Source organism: Elgaria multicarinata, chromosome 8 (assembly GCF_023053635.1).
Source record: "Elgaria multicarinata webbii isolate HBS135686 ecotype San Diego chromosome 8, rElgMul1.1.pri, whole genome shotgun sequence".
NCBI lineage: Eukaryota > Metazoa > Chordata > Lepidosauria > Squamata > Anguidae > Elgaria > Elgaria multicarinata.
Genome location: NC_086178.1, coordinates 98,512,066 through 98,539,160, shown reverse-complemented (window position 1 = coordinate 98,539,160; position 27,095 = coordinate 98,512,066). Strand labels below are relative to the sequence as shown.

At 42.4% G+C, this 27,095-nt stretch overlaps 1 protein-coding gene across 2 annotated transcripts in view; it reads left to right on the top strand.

Annotated features, from left to right (window-relative positions):
* Window positions 1-27,095, top strand: part of PHYHIPL (phytanoyl-CoA 2-hydroxylase interacting protein like) — a 107,051-nt gene extending 79,956 nt beyond the window's left edge. For both annotated transcript variants that reach the window (XM_063133100.1, XM_063133099.1), the window contains exons 2-5: window positions 7,318-7,514; window positions 20,844-21,018; window positions 22,461-22,578; window positions 25,492-27,095. In XM_063133100.1, coding sequence (XP_062989170.1) covers window positions 7,318-7,514; window positions 20,844-21,018; window positions 22,461-22,578; window positions 25,492-26,026 — 1,025 coding nt within the window. In that variant the 3' untranslated portion in view covers window positions 26,027-27,095. The remainder of the gene's footprint in view (window positions 1-7,317; window positions 7,515-20,843; window positions 21,019-22,460; window positions 22,579-25,491) is intronic.

Below are 27,095 nucleotides of genomic sequence, written 5' to 3'. Positions count from 1 at the left end.
CTGAACATCTGGGACAAGCATTCTTGAAACCTTTTGTGCATGTTCTTTGGGTGGGTTCAGAGTTCAGTCTCAAAATCAATGTTAGCTCAGTGTGGAAAAGACAAGCTCAGTGCTTAAAGGAAAGGAATTCAGAATAAACCATCAAAACTAATTTGACTGTATCAGTCTTTGGAGTATCCACATTTGCAATGCGGTATGCAATTTTGATTCCCCATTTTTTAAAAAGGCTGGGGAATAAAGAAAAGTATGACTATAATCCTGTGCTCAATTCTGCTTCAAGATGATCTCCCTGGCTGAAGCTCCTTTCTTACGAAGAAAAGCTTATGATGAGGTTGTGCCTGTTTTTACTTGAGTAAAAAGATGAATAACCAGGAAAAGAGCCATATACATTTCTGAATGATGTGGCAAGAGTGAATAGAGAGAGATTCTTCTTTCATATTGTAGGACTTAGAGGTCATCCAAAGAAATTGACTTGTCATAGATAGAACTTCCATATTGCATCACAGTCGCACAATGCTTTTTAATGGAAGCAGTTTGAACATTCAGTTCCAGAGAAATCTGCAGCGGATTCCAATGAGTTTGGATTTCTACTGTATGAATCCAAGCTGCAGATTGTGCAGCATCCAATGCCTTAGTCGATTTTCCTGGACGGCTTGTATTTATTCCTTTTTTAAAAAGATTCCTTATGTTCCATAAAGGGATCTGTACCTTTTCTTCTAGGGAAGTAGTGACTTCTCTTCTCTGTTTTTCCCCTGTGCAAAATCCATGATCAACACTACTCTCTGTAAAATGGCATACCTCTGATTACCGGAGACAAGGAACAGACAACGGAGGTCATTTATTTTGCATTCTGTTGAGATTCCAAGGCTGGTCTGACCAAGAAAAGACTTGTGTTTAAAAGATAAAGAAGAAACACTAGCAATAAAAAAACAGTAGCTATGATTGTGTAGAGCCACCTTCCCTAAGTTGATGCCCACCAGATATTTTGGACTTCAGCTCCCATCAGCCCCAGACAGCATGGCCAATGATCAGGAATGCTGGGAGTTGCAGTCCAAAATATCTGAAGGGCACAAGTTGAAGAAGGCTGGTGTAGAGGATACGGGACCAGCACAGTCAGGGGGTGAAATGTTGATGAGCAAGAGAATGGGGACAGATCCATGCATATGATGGTCTGGCTCCTTTCCTTCACCTTGCCTCTTCTCTTGTTGCTCAATCTCACTGCCTGATGGAGGCACTCCTTTCCTGGACACATCCAGAGACCCAGGCCTGCATTTGGAACTACTTTTCTTCTGAGTATATTGATTGTGCCACAACACTGGATTTGTATTGTGTTAAATTCTGTACCATTGGGTGTGTTTTTTTTTTAAAAAAAGACAAGTTGCTATCCCTCATGACCTGACCATGTGGATTTAACCATTTCCAAATACTTGCTATCCTCCAAGGATAATTCTGCAACCGTAGAACATCAGGTTCAGTCCAGGGGTGTCTACTTCTGCAATATACTTGCATGTGTTCTCCCATATCTTTCTGGTCCTTGGAATGTGTTCTCCCATATCTTTCTGGTCCTTGGTGTAGAATTGAGAACCTGATTCAGACATAGAAACTGCTACTTATGCCCCTGCCAGGCATACTCCCATCTAGGCTTGTTTGGTTTCAAACATGAAACAATTCAGCACTATAAGACCACTACCTCTTCCTCATATAGTAATTTTGCATACTTCTAGTTGATGGGCATTTCCATTGCTGTCTCATGAAGATAGCTCGCATCTCTAGAGTCATTGATCAGTAATGGTCAGGAGTTTTCCCCACCCACCTTGTTGCCATGGCTGCTGCAGCTGTTGAACATGTTACAATCACAGAGTATTTTCTGCTAGACTTCTGAATAGTGCTGAAATGTGTAACCAGTAGTTGGAGAACCTATATAGTTATTTACAAATAAACCAAGGAAGCCAATTTGCATTATCTTCATTAATCCTCTTTTGTTAGAAAACCCAGACACTTGCAGGCCTGTTAAGAACCAGGCTATTACTTATTTGTTTGGCACCTTTGAGGCAAAATGTTACCCCCTTTTGGAGGCTTGGTGCTGCTCTCACTGCATCCCCATCTAGGTGAGAACTGCACCTGTTGAATTCCTGCCTGCAATGCATCTGTTCACTGCACAAGCCTCTGTCAACTTAAAGAGAAGTCCTAGAAGATGCAGATCTTTTATCTTGGAATAAGGGCCACTGTCATTTGGCTGGCAACTTCAGGAGTTTGCGTTAATGCCAAATGCTCTAGCTTGGCTTTCTCTAGTGATGAGAGTATAAGCCAAACCTGAGCTTTTTGAGGTTCTTCAAATTCCACCTCAGAGCTTATTGCTACTCATTTCTGTATTTATTGCAAACTTCGTTCTTTCTTTTCATGCATATATTTATGCATATTTCCCCAAATGTATGCATCAGTTGTCCACATCTTTGAAATGTACACATTCTTCTCCCATTGATTAAAGCAAGTCTGTGTGTATTTTTCAAGTAGACACATGATGTTGTACATATTTGTTGAACATGTGCATGGACTTTGATTGGAGATCGCGTTCAAGTCCATGTTCAATCCGGGAGGCGTGAACTGAGTAGATCCTACTTAAAAAACAAAATTGAAACTAATTTCTCATACATCTCTAGTTTTCTCCTTACGCCCGTCTGCCTTTCTATCTCTTTCTCCTTCACACTTTCCCAGCTCCGTGCTGTAGTGTCCTTTTCACCCTTCCTTGTTCCTCTGCCTATTTCCCCTTCTGCATTGTCTGTTTGCATCTCTCCACCTTCATACGCAGTAAGAAGCTGATAAACATCACATAACCCTTGCCACGTTAGCACTGGCTGGTGGCATCACTGCAGGAAAGAGCTGCTATGCAGGAGAATGTCTAATTTTAGTACAGTTGCTGCTCCTTGTGGGGGTCAGTAGGCAATTGGTCAGTGTCTCTCACTTTCGTTCTCAAGCAAACTGCAGAAATTTGATGGAGTACTCTTAGGAAACTGCAGTACAGCCTTAATACACCTGGACTGGTCACCAAAGGTTGGAGAAATAATTGCTAGACACACTTTTGTAAAAGCTCAGATACAGTTTAAAAAGACATGTTCTTTTATTCGGCTATTTGCACAGTGTGGCTTGAACAAGAAAAAAAAGCAGATTGCATTAACGGGAGATGGATTTGTGCAATGCTTTGCATACTAATGGGCTAGTCCAAAGGGTTTTGCTATCTTAGAGAGCTGAGCCAAAATAAATGTCAGAAAGCAAATCTGAAGTTGAAATTGCATTTGTGAAGGCACAGTATTATGCATTCTTCACAAACTTCATACACAAAGAAATCAAAGCTAACCCAATTCCCAAGTTTGGAAGGGTGATTTGGGATTCCAGACATCTGATTTTGAGAGGATGGCGAGTTTCAGAAGCCTGCTCTCAGGTTTTATTGTTTCAATATTTATTGCGTGTTTTGCCACTGATATCACAGGTTTTGTTAGGAAAGGTATGGAGACTTTGGTGTTTATCAACACTGGGGTTGTAAGAGAAGATTTCCCTAGATTTAGAGCATGGGAATACATCAGCCCACCCAGCCACCCCACACAAGGGGTTTTCTCAGAAGAATGCCATAATCATAATGCTATAATATCAATGCCATAATCACAAATTCATGCTGGGAGTGGGTGCTAGGGTTAAGGGCTCATGGCTGACGTGAGGGTCTGGTGGCTGGGGGCACAGGTTTGGGGAGGAGCTTGTTACATAAATATATGTTTGGGACCAAGTGCAACAGAGTGGCCAGATACGTATACACTGGGTAGAAAGACGACTTGGAGGCCTCTTGGGTTTTCTGAGTTTACCGAACTCGAGTTAAGCGTAACACTGTCGCTCATGCAAATACAATGTCACGCCCCCTCCCTTGTTGAGGGGATGTTTTATACATTTTGGTTATCGGCACCATCAGCCTTTATTCATTGGTCCATGTGATTCATCATGTGGTTAGTAGTGTTGGTGTGTGCTTGTTAGTGCAATCGAACATTTATTGAGATCTGCAAACATGCAAGTGGAAATGTAGCTTCTTTGCTAGGTTAGCACTTGAACCCTATTGGTTCACTTGATGATTTACGTCACTGAGCTTAAGGTTTCTTTGTTCTCAGCCCGTGGGAACCTCCTCAAACATTAGACTATGTAACTTTTACTCAGCGCTGAGGCTGAGTCCCCATATGTGGGGCCACTCTAGAAGGCACTTTTCGAGTGGCATCTTTGGTTAGTAGCTTTGATTTCCTGTTAGGCATTGCTTGGCAACCTACAATACAGGTAAACAGTGGAAATTCGTATAACAAGCTCTTGCCTGGGTCTGCTGGGTGGGGCCTTGTGCTAGGGATGGGTGTCTGGGGTTGCAGTTCATGCCAGGGGTGGCTGTCAGAACATGTGGGGAGAGCTTGGTTGGGGGCTCCAGGTGGGGGGGCACTAGGAGGGGTGGTTTGGGGGGGTCGTGTTTAGGTCTCTGCACTGGAGACGTGGCCAATCTAACTGATGGGGTGGAGGGGAAGTCACTGGAGGCGGAGCCAAGGAGGGTATCAGAGGTAGACCCAAGGGCACCTGTTTTGCTATACACAAGCCTTTTGCTACATAGTTCAATTCACCAATGCCCCCCCTTTAATATTTTTCCAGAATAATAACACAGAGAAAGCAGTTTGTGGGAGAGCCCATTTATTGAAAGCGGGGGGAGGGGAGAGAGGAAGAAACCACCCATTTTACACATAGGCAAACTAAGGCAGCAGGCAAATAAAGTCAATGACTGCAAGAGGGAGAGTAAGTTTGGGTTACATAATCAGCATACTAAATTCACAGAACCAATAGAGACCAGGCTTTTTTTTTTAAAGGGAAGGTTTAAAAAAAACAACACCAATTTATCCAGAGTATGTCACAACACAGAGAAAGGCATTTGTACACAAGCCCACCTCTCCAAGATTTAAATGAAAGGGAGATAGATGGTAGACCAGGAAACCCATTTCACACACGGGCAAACCGAGCTAGCAGGCAATTAAGAGTCAGTAACTGTAAGTGAGAGAGGGTTACATAATCCCAGGATTTTTTATAAAGAGTGGCCCAGCAAACATTAAACAGAAGGAATTTAGCCAGGAATTGTGGGTGCCTTAAACCTTGATTAAGTACCTTAAACCGTTAATTCCCTCTCCCTGCCTTAAACGTATAAAAAGCACAACCAGGATAAAACCACGCAGCAAAAATTGATATAAGATTAAAATACAGAGCTAGAACAGTAAAATTTAAATTTAAGTTAAAATTAAGTGTTAAAATACTGAGAGAATAAAAAGGTCTTCAGCTGGCGACGAAAGGAGTACAGTGTAGGCGCCAGGCGGACCTCTCTGGGGAGCTCGTTCCACAGCCGGGGTGCCACAGCAGAGAAAGCCCTCCTCCTAGTCGCCACCTGCCTCACTTCCTTATATCTTATCCTGCATGCAGTTCTGAGAGCCAAAGCTGAAAGTGGCTAGTAAACGTTTTAATAAATAAAGAGGGCATGATCTCATCTAAGGGAAGCATATTTTGAACCCCGTTGAATCCATTGGAAAAGGTTTAAGCAAGTGCTTAACTTTTATTTATTTATTTATTATTGCATTTATATCCTGCCTTTTTTCTTCCAAGGAATCCAAGGCGCCGTACATAATCCTCCTCCTCCTCCTCTTCATTTTATCCTCACAACAATCCTATGAGGTGGGTTGGGCTGAGAGTGTGTGACTGGCCCAAAGTCACCCAGTGGGTTTCCATGGCTGAGTGGGGACTAGAACGTGGGTCTCCCGACTCCCAGTCCAACACTTTAGCCACTACACCACACTCTTCTACTGATACCAGTGAGATCTAAAACTGCTTAAATCTGGCTGGATTGTGTCCTCTAATAAATACAATCCTTGGATCATTTTGTACCATTGGTACCGAGTGCTTAACGCCAGCCTAAATATTCCGGTCTAGAAGGGTTGCACAATAAAAAAAAATGCTGCTATTATTATTATCATCTTCAAACATTTGCATTCCTACATGTAAGTATTAAAGCCTTCATAATGTCTCTGCTCAAAATGCACAAGATTAAATTTTGTGCTCTTTTTCCAGTTGAGTATTAGAGGCTGTGGTTCGCTATTAAATGAGCAAAGCAATAATTTCTGGAACAGTAACAGTTCTCTCTGACGTTAATTACTTCATATGTCTCTCAGGATAGTAAAAAAAAACAAAAAAGAAAAAAGTCATGTTGGCTCAGCTCCACGTTTTCTATGATTTACTGTGAACCAGACTGTGAAGTCTTAACTAACGCTGATGAACATTTAGTCATGTGGGAACATTTAGTCCCATTGCATTAGTTGGCAGGCACTGCTTACGTGAACATAACTGCTCATGCGTTGTGCATGAAGCTGCACATTTTCTAACTCCTCCTTTGTTACTTCTGTCTCCTTGTGTGGGGTTCCCAGGTGGTTGGTACCGATCCAAACAGCAATATATTGTTCTGTCAGGTAACCACTTGAGTGTTGTCTACTCAAGCAGCAAAATGAGGTGATAGAATGCACCCTACCATTTCAGATTGCAGGTGGGCGATCACATTTCTGAACGCTCCCTGCGTTTGTTTTTAAATTTCACTGCTGTGAGTAGAAAACTAACAGAGCAAGGATCAGGCTGAGCTTGAACTAGTCTTCTTGATAATTTTTACTTGCAAAAGGGTTTCCATTTGGGTTTTCTACATGGAGAAGCATTAAAAAATGTGAACACACACACACACACCAGTTCCGGTATAGGGACATCTAATCGTGAATTTCTGTTGCTACAATTTGGCAAGCTCCTGGTTTTGAAACTGGATTTAAATCAATTGTGTTAATTGTTGTTGTTGTTGTTTAAAAAGTACATTGCCCTGAAATCCAAATAGAACGAAGGGTCGGCATATAAATGTGGTTTTTTTTTTAAATAAATAAAAAATAAATAGTGGTACAGCCCATTCTACCACCTTTTTGTGCTGACTGTGGACCAATCCTGGGGATCTGAAAAGCTCCAAATTCTGCTGGGTTCCACCCATAACCTGCCTATTTCTGCTCTGCCCTCTAGCCCTGACCTGACATTTTCTGTCCTGGCTCTGCCTTTCTTGGTGCCCCACTCTGGGATCCCCCTTTGGGATTCCCCCAACCCCTGGGCTGGGATTTCCATCCTTTGCTTTGTTTAAAGGAAACAATTTCTTTTCATTTCACTGAAAAGTGCAAGTGATAAACTCTCTCATGGTGCTCTTGCTAATGAAGACAATTTTTTTTGCCCATCTTTGTACAGGAAATAAATCACAAGATAGTGGGATTGCAGAGATGGAGGAGCTTCCTGTTCCACACAACATCAAGATCAGCAACATCACCTGCGATTCCTTCAAGATTTCGTGGGACATGGATTCCAAGTCCAAGGAACGCATCACTCACTACTTCATTGACCTAAATAAGAAAGAGAATAAGAATTCCAACAAATTTAAGCACAAGGTATGTTTTTGTCTCTTATTGGCAGAAGGAAGAGCATCACCATGAGCTAAGCCTCAAATTCTGCTCAGATCCCTGCAACATTTTTTGCTTGGGATAGTTTGTGGGTGGTGGGAATTTTAAATCTTTCAGGGCTGTTTTACCAAAGAAGAGGCTTGTATTGAGCCATGCTCAAGTCTTTACCCTAGACGAGAATTTCATTAACATATTGTGATATATTTAGCTGATTTCTCTAGTTCAGGCCATCACACCTTATGATCTGCCTGGGACTTAATTAGACTCTTGGTTTTCTTGCCTGTCCAGGAGTGCAAAAGCCAGAGAGGATATCTAGGTGTGTGTAGCACCAGACAAACCACAATAGGTCATTGTTGTGCTGCATTTGCCTTTGTGGGTCATGAGGTGTTCAGGACTGGTCTAGTTGGAGGTCCTAGAAGGGGTGAACAGCCACACAGGAGAGGTGACTAATGCAAATGGGTTTATGCCATTTACAAGTAAGATGTAAGGAAATGTTGTTTTGGGGACTGGTGAATAGTATGTCCCATAGCAAAAGGGCAGCACCCCAAAGTCAACAATAAGTTATCAAGTTCCTGCAGGCATCCAAAGTTTGATTAAGAAAACAGAACTTCCTAGCATAATCCTGATTGACGTTGACCTTTCTCCACATGATGCCACAGACATGAGAGATAATATGGGGAAGTGGGGGTCAGGGGAGCAGCTGGTACACATGTGTGAACCATCCTGGATGGTTCTTATAGCCTTGTGTTATTACTTAAAATATTGTTATCTAAGTCCTTTGCCCGAGATGTTTGGCTTAATTTACTCTGCAAGGCATTACTGAGAACAAACGAAATGGCTTTCCTGTCGTTATATAAGCAGCATCTAAAAGCTGTCTCAGACCAGTTGTGTTTGCATTGTCAAGTGCATCAATTTTGTTATTGATTCTGTCTGGATGGTTACATCTTTTGCACAAGTTCTCCATAGCATTGGGCTTTGAGGTGATTTAAAAAGAAAAGAATTAAAACCAAGAATTCATCCTGTGAAGTACTCTGAAGAAGCGAAAGATGCATTTAGTCTCACAGCACAAATAAGCCATTTCAAAGAGGGCAACACTGGAACAACACACACGCACCCCAAAATCAATGGTTGATGCTATAGGCATAAGTAGATCAGATCAATGGCTGTTATAAAACAGTGCAGTTGGTCTCCTCCAAACATGTGTGCTGAAAATTATTAGCCCTGTTGTGCAGTTCTGGACTTGACCTTATTGATGTGAATTTGGCCAGTCCAGGCTCACATGTGATTTTTATGTGCGAACTGGATCCTCATGAAGCTCTGGGCTATATGGTTCAACCCAGAATGTCCTTCATAGCTTGGGGATAGTTACACTATTTAAAAATCACAAGATAAGGTTAATCACAAAACATAAAACGATTAGGCTGAAATGTTAGCTGTGTACAAATATGTACACAGTGCAAAACTCATAATACAGAAAACCTACCAAAAAAAAACTATCCCAATGTCTTCTGAAACAGATCAGTCTTACATCCCTTTTGAAAGGTCAGGAAGGAAATAAACCATTGATAAAATCAATGCTATGGAATGATCACTGGGAGATCATTCCATAGCATTGGGGCCATCTCAGTGAACCAGCAGCAGTACTTGTATATCCTAGAGACCACCCTGTGTAGACCCCCAGCTATATGGGACTTTAAAGGTAAGCATCACCTTGAAATGGCCCCAGAAGCAAACTGTCAAGCCATGCAGTTGTGTTTAACTTGATTGAACGTGTTCCCACTTCCTCACATCCACCAGTCACATTACATTAATAAACAATATAATGTGATGATGGGGGGGAGAGGGTGTCCGTCAGAGACTTTTCACCCTTTTCCGTACTCCAGCCCCCCCCCCCCCCGCCTGTCATTCGCATTCCAGATTAGTGAGAGGATTAATTACGCCTAACACCCACCATAAAGCAAATTATAAAACCACACGTACTGCCTCCACCTGCTAATTTTTCATTTTTCAAGCAGTTGAGAGCATTATGTGGCTGATTCTTACAGGAGAACTACAAGGTGATTAGAGTCGTTGGGAAGGCTCCACCCGAAACTTACAGCCACGGCTCCTTCTATGAATAAGCTTCCAACTGATGAAGACATTGCGAAACGGACACTGTACCGGACACCCGTTTTTTATCTGACGCCTAGAACAGTGAATGTGTTGGGTGGTACAAGATTGTGCTTTAACTAAAAAAAAAAATCCACATGCTGTTTTGTAAAATGCTGTCATTGATAATTAATTGCTGATACAATTGTATATTATTCCTGAAAAAAATCTTTTTTATTTTTTATTTATTTATATATATATATTGGAGGCTTCTAGCCCTTTTGGATTTGTTTTGAGGCGTTAAAGGCTCTGTATCAGCAAGATGACTTATATCTTTTTGTACGCTTGATTACAAACAGCATATGTAGGATTGTGGTAAATATCACCCACATTAGTAATACAATTTGCCAATTTTTCATTTAAAGCCATAATTGGCATTAGTTTATAGTGGATTGAAGATTAATAATGCTGTTTTTTCAGTCTTTGTTTTCTTTTAGTATGCTTTTAGGATTTTTTTTAACAGTGTATACTATGTTTTTAATTAGTATTTTATGCTTGCTGCTGTTCCCCGCCTCAATCCAATCGGAGAGGCGGGTAAGAAATTTATTATTATTATTATTATTATCCCCCTGGAAGTGAGATTTAATCAGCCACAACTATGATGGCTTGTTCTAAATATAATAAAGGATAATATAATATAATATAATATAATATAGTCAGAGCCTTTTGAGTTGGTTGTCCAGGTTGTTCTCTGTATATATAACCAATGAGCATCCATCTGTGTGCATAGCACAATCTTGTTTGGGGCTTAATGGGGCCATATCCAGGATATGACTCCAAGGCCGTTTCTACACCAGCCCTATATCCCAGGATCGTCCCGGGATCATCCCTGTGCATGCAAATGACACACAAGGGATGTGTGTCATTTGCATGCGCAGGGGCAGGCAGGGACGATCCCTCCATTTTCCTGGGATAGTCCTTAGGTGTAGAAAGGGTCCAAGTGTTTTCAGATGAGGCTTTTATCACACTATCACTCTGCCTTATTCATGGAATTTTACAGGGTGTGTTTACACGTAACCCCCCTGCATTTTCCCACTGCTTCTTACACCATTAAGGAGATAGCACTAGGAGCCCGCCATTTGGAAGCAGCTGTAGGACGCAATCCTATGCATGCTTAGAGAGAAAAATGTCCTGCAACTCCCAGCGTTCCCCAGCCAGTTATGCTGTGCTTTGCTGGGGAATGCTTGGAGTCATAGGACATTTTTTTTTTCTATTTAAACATGCATAGGATGGCATCCAGTCTCTTTGCTATGGGTCAGGAAAGTTTCAAAATTATCGTTATAATATTGCCTCATTTATATACTTTTCTTTTGCCATTATCTGAAATGCCTTTCGACTGGAACCTAGTTAGCGATGATTCATCAGTTATGTAATTAGATCCTCATTGTAATGTCTGAAGCATTTAACCTTTGGGGAGCCCTAATCTGTAGTCTCAAGATCCGTGAGGCTGCGTTTTTTCAATTAAATTCTGTCATGAGGAATAACCGGCTTTACTATGGCGCTGAAACCAAAAGCAAGTAATGGCTTTCTAGTGGCAATCCCATAAAATGTTCCATCAGGGGAGTTACTATCTCCCCCGCGCCCTAGGATGTTAACCTAGCATTCCCAAATCCTCTGTTATAGCCTAGATGTAATGTAATGCATAACCTTTCAGCAACCTGTCACTGACAATGGTTGTTCTGTTGCCCCTGAGGACAGGAGGAAAATTAAAAGATTACATTATTTGCAGGAAGCCTCATTCTGATCCCAGCAGGGTCGGATCTACACTATTGCTTTAAAGCGCTTTATAACAGTTTTATAGCGCTTTAAAGCAGTTAAAGCGCTTTATAATTGTTATAAAACGCTTTAAAGCAGTAGTGTAGATCCGGCCCAGGTCCCAACTGAAGCACCAGAACAAACTCCCACAAAAAGACCCTTTATAAATGAGCCCATTTCCCTGAGAGAGCCACTGTGGATTCAGACAAGGGAGACCCAGGTTCTATACCTGCTCAGCCATCAAACGTACTGGGTGGCTTGGACCGGTCACTATCTCTCAGCCTAGCTTACTTTACAGGGTTGTTGTGAGGATAAAAGAGATGGACATGGATACTACCCTAAGCTCCCCGGGGGAAGGACAGGGTAAAAACGATAAAGCTATTTTTCAAGATACCTGTAAAGTTTGTCTGTGGCCAATTTGTAGCAATTTGTTCATAAAGCTACAGCCTCATTTTAAACTAAAACCCTCTCTGCTTCCTTCCACAGGGGTGGGGAACCTTTTCTGGTTGAGGGCCACATTCCCTTGGCAGTGATCTTTCGGGGGCTGCATTCTAGCAGGGGGCGGGACCAAAGCCAGCAGTGGGTACGGCTATAAGCAAAAGTGGGCAGGCCACGCCCTCTCCCTCTTCTGGACTTCTCTTCATAGTGGTCTGAACTGATAGCTTACAGAAAGCTTTTTAAATTAGGCTGAGGGCCGCATTAAATTAAGCTGAGGGCTGCAGATTGCCCACATTTGTGTCACTGCCCTTTCATTCATTTATGGGCTACTGTGATGTTATTTATTCCCTCTCATTCTCTTTCCCCAAGTAAAACTATTCACATTCTTTCAATTTCTGCTGCAGTGTGCGCTCCTCGTTCCTGTGTGGTAGTAGCTTTGTAGGGTGTGAACATCCCAGCACGACCTTGGCATTTTGGAAGTAGATGCTGATCAAATCAGCCTCAGAATGTGAGTGTACAGAAGTGATAAATAGCCACTTCTGCTTGCATCTCTTTGGACCAAATGCAGTATCAGTGTTAAAAGAGGTGTATGTGGTGGTGGTGGAGAGATGAAAACGAAGAGCAGTATCTCAGGAATGCATTTCAAGCTGCTGCCTTGAAAAACGTTTCTTGATCTTCCACTTTCACGGGTGCCTTTTAGGGAGGAAAGGTGGATGGACATTTCTCAGCGCCACCTGATCTCAGTGCTTCCAACCACATTTGATTATTTCTCAGGTGCATCTATATCTCTGCTCAGCTCATTGAAGGGTGGTGGTTAGATTTTTTCTTTTTAAATGGCATACAGTTCTTATAGGCACAAAAAACAAGATGCTAACCTTAACCAAGAACAGACAATTAAAAGAAGTTAAGGATATGATTATAAATTAAAATTAAATAAAAATGAAGTTAAAATTATTAATACTTTCAAAAGAGCACTCATACATTTACACATAAAGTAATAAACTAAAAACAGGGCTCATTAGACTCTGGCCATACGCGTTTCGGCTTGTTTGTCTTCGTCAGTGGCCCAATCACTAAGCTGTAGAGTACTCAGAACTATTTTTTTCAAAAAGGGGCTGACTTAAGTATTCCCAAAATTAGGGATTTTTATATGTCACTCCCCCAAGATAAGAGTGCACGAGGGATGCTGGTTTTGCCTCAGCTCCCATGCAAAGTCTGATATTAACCAATTAAAATAGTGTATGTACTAGTTCAGCCTTGTAAATAAACTCACAAAAATGATTAACCTCTTTTTCTAAAAAAAAATGTTTTAGCCTGCTGAGGGTTGGTCAAGTGCTCTGTCCCTCCTGCTCTATTTTTGCACTGGGCACAGAGGATGAGTCTTCCGCTCCTCTGGCAGCTTGCTTGGTTTCTATGCTGGGCACAGTCACCTGTATGCCATTCCTTGTTGTTTTTGCCTACCAGGCTAGTGCTTAAATACAAGGATGGACTAGCTATGCATGCCAAAGGCACAAGTCCATTTTTTTAAAGCAGATGCGGCTGTTTTGACAATTGTTGATAATATTACCAGCATTGATATAATCCTGTGCATTGTTACCTGGAAGTAAGCCCCATGAACATGCATAGGACTGCACTGCTAGTCTTCAGTGTATTCAACAGCTGGATCTTTGATATTTGTTGTGACTCTTGCCCATGTAACTACAATCTCTTTGCGTGCGCCCCTACCATACTGAAATCTGGGGGGGGGGGAACACCCCTCTTTTTTCCTTTGCTGACTGGGTCTAGAGCTCTGCTACATATTACTGGGTTTTCTTTGTCTGATTAAAGAAATATGGGGAGCATTCATTGACTTTGGATAATAGTGATATTTGAATAATTACAGAATGGATATGTAGGGGTGTGATATAAGGCACTGCTGACATAATATCAAGGTCTCTTGTGAAGATGCAAGGGCACGGGACCTTTTTATCAAGACTAAGCATAATTAACCAGAAAGAATGGCACTTGATACACATGCTGATACTCTATCTGGACTGAAGATCCATGTTGCATGACTGTAGGAAATATGAGAGTGATGCCGTATAATTATAGCAAGCCTCCTTATATTGCTGAATATAATAGAGTCCTTGAAAAATCTGGTTTGGATTAAATACGACTGTAAGAATTACTGTTGCTGAACAAGACAGCAGTGAAGGAAAGATGTTCCTTATTTTTGTGAGCTAAATCAAGAGCTGTCAAAAGCTAGAACAGCTGCTAGCATTTCTCAATGTCACAACCAGGTATTAGGAAGAACAGGGCACACTAAAGGAAAGTTGCTATCTAAAAATATTATTCAAAATAGCCAGCGGTTACAGCTCCCTCCCCTGCCTCCCTGAGACAAAACATGACAATGCTAGAGTTGGGTGATGGCCTAAATGACCAACTTAGACTGTTCTAGCCTATATAGCTGAGATACCGGCTCATATAAGAGCCTTGAGGGTTGACAGGTAACAGTGAGGTACTCTTGCTTCTCTCCTATCACAGCCTGATTGGACACTGTCACTGAGGGTATGAAGAGGGTCAGAGGAGATAGCAAATAATGCTGTTGCCATAGAAACAAAGCTCCAGGGCAAGGCTAAAGACCTAACAGCCAGAGCAAATGAACTAAAGCTTAAAAAAAGATCTTGGGGATTGGGCCACAGGGGTAATTTACAATTCTGGTGGTGTTCTGAGTGAGTGGATGGGCAGGGTGCAGAAGCCTTCCTTCTAAAATGAACTTTCCAGACCTCCCCTCTCACGCCTTGTTAACAGATAAAGCAGACAGACAGCAGCTTCTACAGACCTTCAGCAGCATCAAAAGCAGGAATCTTAAAAACCCAATTTGTAGTTGTGAAGACTACAGATCTCATCCTCAGCATGACTGAAGCAGGGCTAGAGTTTATAAAGGAAGACAATATAATTCAGGTGTATTCGGAGCTGTCTTGAGAAACTCTCAGACGTAAGACCATAATTCTGTGAGATCATGACAGTTCGGTGAGAGTTGAGCTTGCGTTACTATTGGAGCTACCCTTTTACGTTCAAGTCATTGGGGTGCTGGGGGGCACACCAGGGCATGCGCCCTGAATGTTTTGATCACTGCCATGAAATATCATGAGTGGATTGCTAACTCTTATAGGTAATCTGAGACGGCTGCCTTTTCTCTGCTGTGAGCTGTGATTTGGTTGTTGTCATTGTCTGGAGGGCGGAGAGCAGAGCACCTGGCCCCTGCCAGGAGGAGAAGCTAGCGGTTCCTCTCTCAGCAGTCACGCAAAGGAGCTGTGACCACCTGCTTTCTTCCCTGTTGGCTGTGAGAGCCAAGCAGCGTGGTGGGTTTTTTTGCTTTTTAAAAAAGTATGTTTAGACTGCTCTTGGCAACAAAATTCTTCCTGGCTCTCAGGTTGGCTGTTGTGGGGGCCCAATGGATTGGCTGTCCGTGGCAATGTTAAATTTTTGGTGCACTTTGTGCAGTAGAGGAAGCCCAGCAGACCTAGGTTGCAGCAGAAATCGCCACTACTATGGCTTCCGTTGTTGCTGCTGCTCCTGCTTCATGTCAGGAGGGAGGCGGGATGGGCATCGCAGGCAGTGCAGGTACAGAGCCCTTGGCTGGCGTGACCTTGCTGCCTTCTCCTCCTCCTCCTGGTGCTTCCTAACTTTGGGGGCTGCTAGCCAGTGCATGCCTCTTTCCCTGCTGCATGGTTTGGGATTAGAGAAGTCCTGGCTGTACTGGGCTGGGATTCTGGATTTGGCCTGCTACAGTTTTCCCCTTCTGGAGATGGCATGCCAGTAGGGTGACCATATGAAAAGGAGGACAGGGCTCCTGTATCTTTAATAGTTGTATTGAAAAGGAAATTTCAGCAGATATCATTCCTCATCATCACAACAGTTAAAGCTGCAGGTGCCCTGCCCTCTTTTAAATCTGTTCACTCTAGTATAGCTCCTGCCCTTTAACTGTTGTGATGGAGAGAAAATTTCACCAAGTTCCCCATATAAACAAATGACACCTGCTGAAATTTCCTTTTCAATACAACTATTAAAGATACAGAAGCCCTGTCCTCCTTTTCATATGGTCACCCTACATGCCAGGCCACCTCGTTCCATGGCGATGAGGTCTTTGCCTGTGGTGCCCTTCCCTATTGCCCTGAGGCAGGATTTCCTTGGCTTTTCTCTCCCTCTCTGCACATTATTTATTATTATTTTTATTTATTTATATAGCACCATCAATGTACATGGTGCTGTACAGAGTAAAACAGTAAATAGCAAGACCCTGCCGCATAGGCTTACAATCTAATACACATACAAAATCTGAGAGGAAAGGAACAAGAACTTGACTTGTTCCTCTTCCAGATTTTCAGTTGCATGAGGATGTGGGGGTTCCACAAATTTGGCACCTCCCCTCACTCCTGCCCCCCAAAGGAGAGCTCCTCGCTTTCAGTGTAGTTATTGGGGTGGGGGCAATAGGATTGCCTAGAATTGATTGAGGTGTGAATGTGACTATTAAAAGAGAGAGACACACACACCCTGGGAAGCAGAGCTACTTAGAAAACCAACAGGCCTGCAATGTTTAGATAACTGAATTGATTAACAAATGGTTTGGTCCATTAAAGAAAAAAAAATCCCCATTAAATGAGCAGCAGATTCTTTTTAAAGTTATAGACCTGTGAACAAAAATCATAAGCAGGTGGTTTCTTACAAGAGACATTGCCTCCCCTTCCCATCTCACGGAAGGGAGGGCCCCTTTTAAGAGGGAAGAAAGAGGGGCTGGTTGTTCCATTCAACTATTTTATTGTTTTCTACACTAAAAGACAAAACTTAACAAACAGAACAATACTACTTATAAAAACACATATACAGAACATACAAGGCCGTAGTACATTTAAGGCATTCTTCATGTCAGACATGTTCTTACTAGTTAGTTCCCTAAATACAGTAACATTATAATATTCTTACGTCTCTCTAGCCAGCACAGTATTGTGTACTGAATCCACCAACATTATATGTTGAATCCACAGACATATAAATCATTTTTTCCAACTCTTGCAAATATTCTATCAAAAGGACCAATCTGATTGTCAATGAGACACTATAGTAGTTCTGTCTGTGGAGGAGGGCCGGGGAGATGGCCATTTCTCCAACATGGCAAGGAAAAGAGTATTTGAGTTCTGGGACAACTGGACTTCAGCCTGAGAGGAAAGGAGGAGGCATAAGGCAACGCCTGAACTTGGGTTCCTTTTCTCCTCTTTCAGGCACGTGAGGAGAAAAGAGGTGGAGAAGGCAGGGAGGGCAATCTTTATACCCTCTTCTTTGCCTGGCCTCACTGCAAAACAGGAGCACCTGTCTGAAGTATCTACCTGTTGGGAGAGCGGGATAGTGGTAGGTTCATCTCCCTTGCTACTCACCTGCCCAACATGTTGCAACATATAGGGCTTCATCCCACGTACCTGCTTCCCTCGGATTATCCCCGTAGTGCTAAGCTTTCGCGGTTGTTGTTTTTGCTACCGGGCGACAGCAATCTTTTGCATACCAGGAAGTGAGTTTAAGGGGGGGAATGTAAAAAAAAATCAATGGATGACCCAATTCAATTCTAATTTGGTATGCTTAAAGCTCTCTCTAATATCTATTACTGTGCCAATTTTGGTGTCTTTATCTTTAAAGCTTACGCAGATGTAAGCATTTCTTTAAAATCCTGCTCCTGCGCCCCAGCGGCGGCTCAGAAGATACGCTCAAAAAGTAGGGGCTAAATACGGCGAATCTTTTGGCTTTAGAGCACAATTAAGGCAGGATGCATGGGAGTACTTCACAATCAAAGCAGATTATAAGGTGGAAAACTTCTGAGTCCTTTGCATGCAATTCGCAGTGATTGCACAGTATAACGCTGGTGTGATAAAGCTCTTATGGTGCTTCCAAACAGAGGATTCCTAACATTACCATTTAGAAGGCATTGCAAAGCTGTTCTGTTTTTTTCTCCTTAATGGATTTGCTGCAGCAAGAAAAAAGGATGGAAGAACATGCGAGGCTTTTGAGTGGACATTGTTGTCGTCTGGATTCCCCATAAATTCCATGAATGGGGCAGGATGTGATGGCGTGGTAAAAACCTTGTCTAGAACCACCAATAATCTATTAAAAGCTAACCTCAGAAGTACCCCCCACCCAATCCCGTTCTCACCCATTCCCCAGCCATTACCTGTTGGATTTTGGCTATATATTGCAGCCTTGCCTTCTTTGCCATTGGGTCTTTAGGTCTCACCTTCAAAGAATCAAATGACCACACACACCTAGAGATGTAAAATTTCCACAATTTTTGAAGCCATGGGGGGGGGGAATGGTGGGGGGTTCCAGTTTTTTTAAGGGGGAAACAGACATTTTCAGAAAAAATGCAGCTTCTCTTTATCTTGTTTCTGTGCAGTAACAGGTGTCTCATTTTCTCTGCCAATCCTGTCCTCTGGCATTTCTCAGAATAAAAAAACTCATGTACAAGGGCCATAAGAGAAGATGGTGGTCATTAGTGGGGTGTTGCCTACAGCCAACATGCAGTTGCTGTGTGCATGTGTTTTGAGCTTCGAAGTCTGTATCAATCTGAGGCTGGGCATTTTCAAAATTGTGGGCAACTGGCTCATTTTTGCTCCGTATAAATAAATCTCAACTCCTCCTCGACTTCGTATGCTACACTTTGTAGCCTTTGTCCAAACTTTCCTGCACATACGTGGAAGGGTTTTATCAACTGTTACGCAACAACTCAAGCCACAACATTTATTTATTTATTGCATTTTTATACTCCCCAATAGCCAAAGCTCTCTGGGCAGTTCACAAAAATTAAAACCATTCGAAGTATAAAACAAAAAGTATAAAAACGTGATATAAATATAATATAAAAGCACAACAGGATAAAATTAGCAGCAGTGCATGTTTCAAAGATAGGTTTGTTGCAAATGAGGAATGCAGTATTATATAAAAATAAAACTTTTATTGCCTCAAACAAACATAGCTTCTAACTTCTCTCCAGCCCTGACTGATTGGGCGAGTATTCCTTCAATCAAAGTCTGTGTCCCTGACTTCTTCTTCCATCTAACTTCCTGTGTGTCTCAATTAGTTCTACCTATTGATACAGTGCAGAAATACAAATTTAAAATACAGATTTAAAGCAGCAAAGTTAAAATTAAATTAATAGACTGTTAAAATACTGAGAGAATATAGTATAGGTGCCAGGCAAACCTCCTTAGGGAGCTCATTCCACAGCCGGGGTGCCACAGCAGAGAAGGCCCTCCTCCTGGTAGCCACCTGCCTCACTTCCTTTGGCAGGGGCTCACGGAAAAGGACCCCTGAGGATGACCTTAGGGTCCAGGCAGGTACGTTATACTGGTATTGCAAGAACTTTGTGCCTAACATGCTGGTAGATATATTCAAATTAGCATAGGAAGGGAAGGGAACCTTTGTCTTAGAAATAAATTGCAGATAGTCTTTGCTGATCTCACATAGAGAGTTGAAGGCCTGGGGAGGAGGCAAGTGGGGGGAAATGTAAGTTTCACATTTTTTCCCCAGGCCTTCATATTTGTAACCTCGTGGTAAAATTGTCTCTGGTCTGTACTACTTCAGACTGCGGGAGGGGGAATTGCATAATATGAGTGCTCTTCTAAAAAAAATTTTTTTTAAAATCTTTGTACATAGAAAATTAGTATGTCAAGAGTAGCTGAGTAACTTGCTTTCTACATGCAGGATTTTATTTTTGATGGGTAGAAGGAAGCATTCAAGGTTGATCTTCCAACTGCAGTCTGACATAGTCCAGTCTAGGAACAATTCTAGCGTTCATTTATGCTGGGCTTTATTTTATGTTGTTTAGAAAATAAATTAGTGTGTTCCTCTTGAACTGTGGACCCAAGACAACCTAATGCTGCATATTGCTGCTTTTGCCTTTCTAGCGAATGTTACTTGTTTTGTAACATATCACTTGTTGTATTTCCTTTTATTCCCTTGCTTTTACCTGTTCAGTTTCCTGCAGTTGTATATTTTATTGTTTGCAACAAACTCATTAAGTCTTCTCACAAAAGCTAACTTGCCTAAATAAAGGATTAGGATCCACTGGCCACATTTCTAATTTTGCAATTAAAGCTCTTAATGCTTTCTGAGAAGTAATGCCAGAAACCTAATGGCTGCAGTTGGAGCATTCCAGACTTTTGTTCCAAAGTCAGAGCTTCAGTGTTGGCAGGAATAGGGCCATACGACACAGATTCCCTTTCATATTCTGTACCGTGAGAAAAATAATGAGCTGGTTGTTGTTTTTCACTTTTTCAAGTGTATGTGTTTTGAAATAGAAATTAATTTCTATGATCCATGCACTGAGTTTTTGTATAATAACAGATTGATGATGACTTTAAATCAGAACAGATAACACCATTCTGACTTAAAGTATTCATCAATTTTATCAGAAAGCATTTACAGTTCTAGAGGGATTCCCAGCAAATACTTTGCCTGGCCCCAAGTCAACCACTCCATTAAGGCAACCAAGGGTAGGCAACCATCCAAAGAAAGTAAAAAAAAAAAGAAGAAGAAGAAGAAGAAGAAAGAAGAAATAAAAGTATTGACACATTTCATGCAGCAGCCTAGGAGTCAATAGAGCATCAGTAGAACGTTAAAGAATCCATTTATTTAGTTTGTAAATAGGGATGCTTAAGGAGTTTTGAGCTTTGTGGATTCCAGTATGTACTGATCTGATCTATACACCACTGAGTAATATGTGAATTGGAATGTAGTTATCCTTCGAATTTCACACTTCCCAAATGTTCTGATGTAAGCCTGCAATCAGGACCTTGTTTACTTTTATATTATTATACAGTGTCTAGGTATGTTAGGTAGGCACTTAAGAAATTATTATTATTATTATTATTATTATTATTATTATTATTATTATTATTATTATTATTATCTTATGATTCCCCCTCCCTTTTTGTTTGTTTGCCCAATTAGGATGTTCCCACAAAACTAGTGGCAAAGGCTGTCCCCCTGCCTATGACTGTCCGTGGACATTGGTTCCTGAGCCCAAGAACCGAGTACACAGTTGCTGTACAGACTGCGTCGAAGCAAGTTGATGGCGATTACATGGTTTCAGAATGGAGCGAAATCATAGAGTTTTGTACAGCAGGTGAGCCTTCTGCAATGAAGATTCAGCCCATAGAAAAGAAGCTATTTGTGCCAGATACTCTGGTTTATAAACTGTTTATTTATTTTTACAATACATACCTTTCCCGGCGTCTTTTTAGCGTCGCTGTTTGGTTCTGTGTATGAAGATTGCATTAGCTGGACTAACCACAGAACAAAGCTGTGCAGCCTCCTAATTTTCCCCCTTCCCAAGTAACATTAACATTTGTCAGGGGACTGTGCCAAGATTCCTGTAACATTAATCCTAGATTTTTGTAAGTTAAATACTTCTGCTATTAGTAGAAATAACTTCATAATTCACTTCACTACTCATTAGTGCTGTTCACTTAAGCACTAAAATACTCCAGAAGCTGGTGTCCATTGTGTTAATGGGGTGTTCGTGGCTTTGAAAGGGAGCTCTAAAAAGGGCCTTTCACGCCATATTTAGATCTAGACTTACCTCCCATCGAAATCAGCGAGACCACCTGGACCTGACTTTTCATACATTGATTTCAGTGGCACCCAAGTGTGACTAACTTACTTTGAATCCAACTCATTATGTGTTTCAGACCTACATCTTTAAAAGAAGTCATAAGTGTACATGTACAAATACGTGAAGGTGGAAAAATCAGATGTTTGAAATATGGGTACACTCATTAGAGCAGCGGTCCCCAACCTTTTTGGCACCTTTCGTGGAAGACAATTTTTCCATGGACGGGGGGTGGGGGGTTGAGGGGATGGTTTTGGGAAGCCCCCCCACCCCCGACTCCAGCATCCTGGCTTCGCTTCGGCTGGGTGTCTGCCCAGCCAAAGCAAAGCCAGGACACTGGGGTGGGCAGGCGGCTTCAGAATGGCGTGCCCGGAAGTCGCTCTCCCAGAGCGGCTTCCGGCCGGGCACACCATTCCGAAACCACCCACCTCCACCCCAGCTTCGCTTCAGCTGGGCAGGCGAGATGGTGCCCTGCACCCAGGTATGCTGGGGTGGTGGTGGGTGGTGGGTGAAAGCAGCTCACCTGCGCGGCCCGGTTCCTAACAGGCCACAGACCAGTATCGGTCTGTGGCCCCGGGGTTGGGGACCCCTGCATTAGAGAGCCCAAAGGGGCTGTGACTCCCTCTTGATGCATTGCTGACCCCTGCTCTTGAGCATATACTCAGTGGCAAACCTGGGTTTGTTGCTATCTAATGTATGAAACAGTTTGCTGGATGGCTGCTGTATAAACATTGTGATCTAGGGGGGAATTAAGAGGCCGGATTCTCGTCTTCTATCTAGACCAAGGATTCCTCTGTGCATTCCTATATAGTAAAGTGTGGGATGTCATTCTACTTTGGAAGCCTTCCAAAATGTTACCAGCTTCAGGGTCCCCATTGACCTCTATTAGTTTACCATGTGGACTTCAGAAGCGACAGTGTTTTGCTTCTCACTAGCAGAATGTTTTGTATTCACAGATTATTCAAAGGTTCACTTAACACAGCTTTTGGAAAAAGCGGAGGTGATTGCAGGACGCATGCTTAAGTTTTCGGTCTTTTATCGGAATCAGCACAAAGAATATTTTGACTATATCAGGTAAGAGTACTGGGACCTTTCAAAGACTCAACTCTCCACATAGAGCCAATAAGAACACGGTCTTCTCCATTCTATACATAACAAGAAAGCTGCCTACATATGGACCTGTTGCAACATGTTTATTATTTAGCATTACTTACCAGTAACTAGACTATGTGGGGAGATTGGTTAGTAACCAGATGTTTGTTTATGTCGATTTATCATCTGCGTTGTCCCTGAAAACAGCTTTATAAAATATGTTTTATAAAGCAAACTCTCTAAAACTGAGAAAGAATGTAGACAAATGAAATGGCCATTCATAATTTGTCATTGAATTCAGTATGGACAAGTGGGACCTGCAATGAAATGTTGTTGTGCTGTGTCCTATGTGCTGCTGCGTCTTCCATTTTGCTCCTGTCTCTTTCCCTCTTCGCCTGTGCTTTGTTGCTCGGCCTGGCACTTTTCTTCTCTCCATCTCTGCTTTCATGTCCTCCATGTCCTCGCTTGCTTCTTTCCCCGCCATCTCATGTCCTCTTCCCTGCTTCTTCCCTTGCACTCATAGCCCAGTTTCAGCAGTTGTTCACCTGCAACGGTCCAAATGTACCTCATGCTGATGATGATGTGAGCAGGTTGCTTGTCTGACCAGAGCCCTCACCTCTGCATTTGCTCCCTGCTCTTTCACTGCTCCCCTGTGAGCAGATGCATGTGCAGTTCTCCTGCTCCTCTCCCCCCCTTTTTTTGACTACTTGGGCATGTCTACACCATGCCTTATCCCGAGGATCGCCCCGGGATCATCCCTGTGCATCCACATGATGCACAGGGGATCCCGGGGGCAGGGAGGGAAGATCCCTCCATTTCCCCAGGATAACTGGGAAGGCTTTTAGCTGGGATGAAACTGGGACAGCCGCCCACACCTCCTGCAGTCTCGGGACAATCCCGAGACCACAGGAAAAGTCAGGACTAAAGCCGTCCTGGTTATCCCAGTTATCTTCCCTCCCCGCTCCCGGGATCCCCTGTGCGTCATGTGGACACACTGGGATGATTCCGGGGCGACCCCCAGGATAACATCTTGTGTAGACATGCCCTAATACTCTGCTCAACAGACACAAATGCCCAGAGTCCAGTGAGGGGATACATGGAAGAATGCAGACTGCTCTGTGTTCATTGCACTGTTGGATTGTGAAACACACACCCTCCATACAAGTGATGAGTGTATGCAATTCCTAGGATTGCTCTATCCACAGCTACCATGAGTGCATATAGTCATCACTGCCATTGATCACCTATATGGAGAACAGGAAGAGACTGAATCCTGACTCCCCTTCCAAACAGATGATCAGAAGCTACCCCACTACTGTGCCTGCCTTTTGGGCTGGGACCAAAGGCAGCACAAACTATCTCATTAGAAGGTAGATACATGTGCCCCACAGTGTCCAGGAAGCCCAGTGAAGTACATGTGCTGTATACAGTGTACATACATTTCTCAGTCCATCTCCCTGGTTCCAAGACATCCAGATCCTGTTGTACATAAATAAGAGGTGACTTGCTATATAAGAACATGGATCGGAATGCACAACAAAATCTGCATTCCAGTCAAAGTAGTATATTGTGGATGGGCTGCATTCTCGCTTAGATGCACATCTGATTTATTCCTGCCGTTCCCAATCCACCAAGTGGATTGAACAAGTCTGCTTACGCATGTGCATCTCCTTTCTTTAGAGAGACTGTTTTCTTTTGACATATATTTAGTGTGTGCTGTTGTGTTTGAACCAGCCTGGTTCAATTAGCTTAACTGGCCACTGGATGTCACTGTGTCACCATTCAAGGATGGTTACCTGGCTTTCCTTCATGGATGATTTTTTTCAAAACGATAATTATCTCTGGTTTTGATATTTAGTTCCTCTGCAGTCATTTAATCTCAGTTTTTAGCCCTTTCCTTCTCAGTCTTGTTTTTGAAAAATAAAATGGAAAGGTTGAGGTTTTGAGAAGATAAACCACACCTAAAGCTTGCCTTGTGGTTTTACTTAAAAAGTGTTGCAGCATGCTGGCATAGAACTAGAATGAATGGCCAAGAATTCACATTGGACATCACATCCTCCCCATCTGTCCTCAAGCAAATAATTAGCTTTATTTCCAAACACTTGTTTGCAAACATGTAGCATGTTCTATGTTGCTGTACTTGAGCCTACAAAACCAGAATCTGTGTTACAGAATCAGGGAAGTTACCATTTGACTTAAATTGGATTCAGATTGATGCTGGATCAACTATGCTGACAGAAGTGGACTTCCCATGGCACCCCTTTCAGCCCCCTGAAAATGCTGCAGAGAGTCAGGAGACTCTGCTAAATGTGTGAGAGAGGGGGGATCGCCCAAAATCTGTCAGAGGGACCCTCTATGAGTAGAGCCCTTCATCTTGTGGAAGGCAGATCCTGGACCGAACTCATTCTTGGCACCCGCCTAGTTGTCCTTTACGTCCGACTTTTTAAAACATTTTCTCACTGGCAGCTGAGATCGTTGTGAAATAGGTTTCTGATGGTGCTGAAAACTGTGGGTACAAAGGCCTTTAGTGTGTTGTGGCTCAGCCCACACCTCTACCTTGTACTCCCATTTTTTAAGCAAGTTACTCCTCCTTTGCCATGCCTCCCATGACAGCCATTTTGTGATGATCTCTGGACAGTATGTCAAATTGCCAGATTTACCCATGGCCCAGAAATGTTGCCAACCCCCAGGTGTATATGGAAAAGATGCATCAATTTGGTGGCTTATCTTTGGTGTTTGTTTCTTCCAAGTTGTGCACATTTTCCTTCCATTTTTGAATTGAAATGCTGCCCTTATCTATTGTAACCCTCCTCTATTTGGGACAATGGTCTTGCATAATCAATGTCCTGCTGATTCCACTGTAAAAATAAACCGTTACCCATCCTTCATTTCTAGAGAGCAGCACGGGAGTGCTCTACAGCCTTCGGTCAAGGATAACAGTGGGAGCCATGGCTCTCCCATCAGCGGGAAGCTGGAGGGAATCTTTTTTAGCTGCAACACTGAATTCAACACTGGAAAGCCTCCGCAGGACTCACCTTATGGAAGATACAGGTTTGAGATTGCGGCAGAAAAACTTTTCAACCCAAATACTAACTTGTACTTTGGGGACTTTTATTGCATGTACACGGCCTACCACTATGTCATCCTCGTCCTTGCACCCGTCGGATCGCCTGGAGACGAATTCTGTAAGCAGCGCCTCCCTCAGCTGAACTTGCAGGATAACAAATTTCTGACCTGCACTGAAGAAGACGGGGTCATGATTTACCACCATGCACAGGATGTAATCTTGGAAGTGATTTACACTGATCCTGTGGATCTCTCCCTTGGCACAGTTGCAGAAATTACCGGGCATCAGCTAATGAGCTCATCGACTACCAATGCGAAGAAAGATCCCAGCTGCAAGACGTGTAACATCAGCGTTGGACGTTAATTCCAATCCTTCCCCCTCTTCCTTAGGAGCCTTCTCTGTTGCCTATTTCCATCGTCAGCCGTTCTCATCAGACGCATGCATAATGCCGTTCTTACCAAAAGAAAACACCAGTGTTCGAAACTCTTCAATAGTCTTCTCCGAGCAGAACTACACGTTACAGCTATCACAGGGCAGCTGCCAAAAATGGTACCTTGCATCACATTTTTCCTTTCTCCCCGGTAATGTTTTGGGGTAGACACACTTACCCATGTTGCTGTGATGTCCTCATCTTTGTGTTTTCCCCCTATCCCTGTAATTAGCTGGTGGCGGTGGGGAACATATGACATGGTGGCGTTACAGTACAGGTAAGTATGCCCAAATGTTACAGGGGAGTGAGAAGGACAGCTTAACATGGGCACAATGTTCTCACCTGCAACAGCAGCCCTGTATCGAGCATAGCATGTAGTTCTGTCATTAGTATTTCTTCCCACTTTCCTTCCTGGTCCACCAGTGCTTTTCAACTGTTAGAAATCTTTGGTTTTTCTTTCTAGCGTCCATTTATATATCTAGATGCTGCAATTGGTGTTAAATTTTCTTTTTCCCCCTTCTCTTCATATTGCCAAATGTAACAAATCTATATAAACAAGCTTTAGCAAAATAAATAAAAAAAAATTACTGGCTTCTAAATGGTGTTAAATATGCATTCATTTTAATCTACTGAACAACTTAACTGGGATATCTCCAAACAGCATGAAAGGGTGTAATTGCAGCATGATTTAACTCTCGCAGCCTAGAAAAATGTCAGCACTTCCAATGTGTTGTTTGACAGTGTTATTTATGTTATTTATATTAGCTAACAAACAAACAGACAAACTGTGTTTCAACATAATAAATAGAAAAATATTTTATTTGTACTGTTGTATAAAATATTATACAATCATATAGAATATATAGATTACATTTTAATAGCAACTGTATACATATGTCATGAAACCATTTTCCCTTATCAAAGATGTAGTTTGTAAACTTCAAATACTTGTGTATCTGTTCCTGTTGCTCTTACATGACTTTTAATTAAAACAGATTTATG